Source organism: Nymphalis io, chromosome 5, assembly GCF_905147045.1.
Source record: "Nymphalis io chromosome 5, ilAglIoxx1.1, whole genome shotgun sequence".
Classification (NCBI taxonomy): Eukaryota; Metazoa; Arthropoda; class Insecta; order Lepidoptera; family Nymphalidae; genus Nymphalis; species Nymphalis io.
Window position 1 is genome coordinate 5,278,781 of NC_065892.1, and position 2,561 is coordinate 5,281,341.

Below are 2,561 nucleotides of genomic sequence, written 5' to 3' on the forward strand. Positions count from 1 at the left end.
GTTAGTTACTTAGTTTAGTTTTAAAAAAATCGTACGGGATAGAGATAATAATTCCATCTCCGTGTAAGTGGCAATCGTGTGCTTACTTTTAAAATATTCGGTTGAAGTAAGAAAAAAACTCTTTTTAAATATTATTTGATATTTACTCTTAAAAAATTAAATAAATATTAATTGAACGAATTTGTAAGTACCTACAACGTGACTTAGGCCACTAATACCTCTCTATCAAAAACGTCGTTTATAAAAACTTCATTTATATATTTTTTTAAATAAAACTGAATCAATATATATCTTCATATAGTGTTATCTCAAATTTCAGATGCAGTGTTTCATATGTGTGACATATCTTATGATCATAGTCACCGCGCGTCCACCAAGGGTTCGAGAAATTTCCAAAACAGTTGAAAAGCGGTCTATATTCAATGACGTCATACAATCACTTCGAATGCGAGCACAATTACCCGAAGATATCAATTTAAATGACGAAAATAATTTAGGACTCAATTACGACAGATATGGAATTGAAAATGAATCTCTTCAGTTACCTAATGATCTCGATTTCTTGCCGCGACGAAACGACCGACTAGAAATGCCGCCAATTAAATATCGTTTTCCAAAAAGTCTTATGAGCAACGATAGTATTAATAATCCAGAGAGTTCTAAAGAAGAAATTGTTCTGTATGTGAATACGCCCGGCGAATATAGCGAATTAAATCCTACCACAGAGAAACCAAAGAAACAAAAGCGACCAAGACCACCTGTTAACAAAAACAAATATACAAACAAGAGTGAAGAAGATGTTAAAGAATCAGAAGCAATGAATGATAAACCATTTATGAATACAATGGCTGGACAAAGCCAAATAGGTAATCGAGAATCTCAAACCGTGGTAAAACCGACCGTGATTGTTAATTTCAGAGGATCTGTCATGCACCGGGAAAGTGACATTAGACTTGAAAAAAGACGAAATGAAAATAATACAGTAATACCACAAAATATTTTTAATATAAATCAAGAAATTAAAGTTGAAAGAAATGACGCGCGAATGCAAGCCGTTGACAGCGTGAAGAGCTTAAATTTAAAACAAAATATAAATATTAAAAATCATCCAATAGATGAAGACATGATAATGTGCGAAACTTCTTCATCGAAAGATAAGGAAGAAAAAAAGCGATCAGATCGTAAATATAATGTCTTGCAAATAAGGTTTACAATTTAAAAAAATAACTAAGAAAAAAAAGGTTTAAAGATAATTAAAGAAAATCCATAATGATGTACTAAGTTACTGTACTATAGATCCAGGGTTATAATTTTGATATTTCTCAATCTAGCGATATACTGGTATCTTGGTTTTAATATAAATTTAGTGTAATTTTATGTTAGTGTTATTTGTTTACTATTTAAGTCGAGCCTAAAATAGCTTTAAGTGTACTCCAATAAAACAATTACTTACATTTTTCATGTCTCAATAATTATATGAATACCCGTAAATTTGATTAATTTGTAATTAAATTTATCCAGAATAATAATAATAACGTTTTTTTGTGTTACCAAAAGACTAAATTAAAATGATATTTTATTACAGCATACATTATTTAAATATCAACACATTTTTATATAAACAATTTTATAAACGAATAACATAAATGTTTCTATATCATTCGGGTTTTATTATACTATATATACTTTTTTATTTTACCTGACCATTCAACAGCTGCTATGCATAGACAATGTATGTATATATATATAAATATATATTATTTTTTACTCTTTTCTTTTAAATTACTCCGATGATGATATCTACATCTTCAACGCGCCACTAACCTTGGGATGTTTTAACTATTATACCTGTAGTTAAACTGACTCACTCACAATTCAAACTGTAACACAACATTACTAAATATTGCTATTCGGCTGTAGAATACCTGACGGGCTCGCACAAGCAAGTTTATATCATCATCGAATAGCATACATACGAGTATGTAGGGAGTAATTTAAAAGAAAAGAGTAAAAAATACATACATTGTCTGTAAAGGTAGCGTACCTTGTCCTAAAACTTTCCGACAGGTACTCCCTGAAGGTCGTAAAGGTATATGCGCCAACTTCGACATACTCTGATGATGTGGTCGAAGCGATGTACGAGGACATCGCAAAGGCCCTCAACGACACCTCGAAGGCCCACTACAATGTTGTTATGGGAGACTTTAATGCTAAAGTGGGAGTACAAGATAGCGGTGAATCGAAAGTCGGACCTTACGGCTTGGGCTGCAGAAATCACAGGGGGCAAATGCTGGTAAACTTTCTCGAAGCGCAGGGGCTTTTTTTGATGAATTCTTTCTTTCAAAAGAAGCCTCAGAGGAGGTGGACCTGGCGAAGCCCCGATAACGTGACAAGGAACGAGATAGACTTTATCATTTCGAATAAAAGGCACATATTTAGAGATGTTTCAGTGATCAACAGGTTTAATACCGGAAGTGATCACCGCTTGATTCGAGGCACTCTAAATATCAACTTAAAAGCTGAAAGATCGAGAATGATGAGGTCTACTCTCGGACCTACCA

The 2,561-nt window shown here is 32.8% G+C and overlaps 1 protein-coding gene across 1 annotated transcript; it reads left to right on the forward strand.

Annotated features, from left to right (window-relative positions):
• The first annotated feature begins 319 nt into the window (after window positions 1-319).
• On the forward strand, window positions 320-1,219 carry LOC126768546 (uncharacterized). The gene has a single exon (XM_050486724.1). The coding sequence runs from the start codon at window positions 320-322 to the stop codon at window positions 1,217-1,219; it is 900 nt and encodes a 299-aa protein (XP_050342681.1).
• The last annotated feature ends 1,342 nt before the right edge of the window (window positions 1,220-2,561 follow it).

Coding starts and splice junctions, on each gene's coding strand:
- LOC126768546 (XM_050486724.1), top strand. CDS start 320: ATGCAGTGTTTCATATGTGTGACATATCTTATGATCATAGTCACCGCG.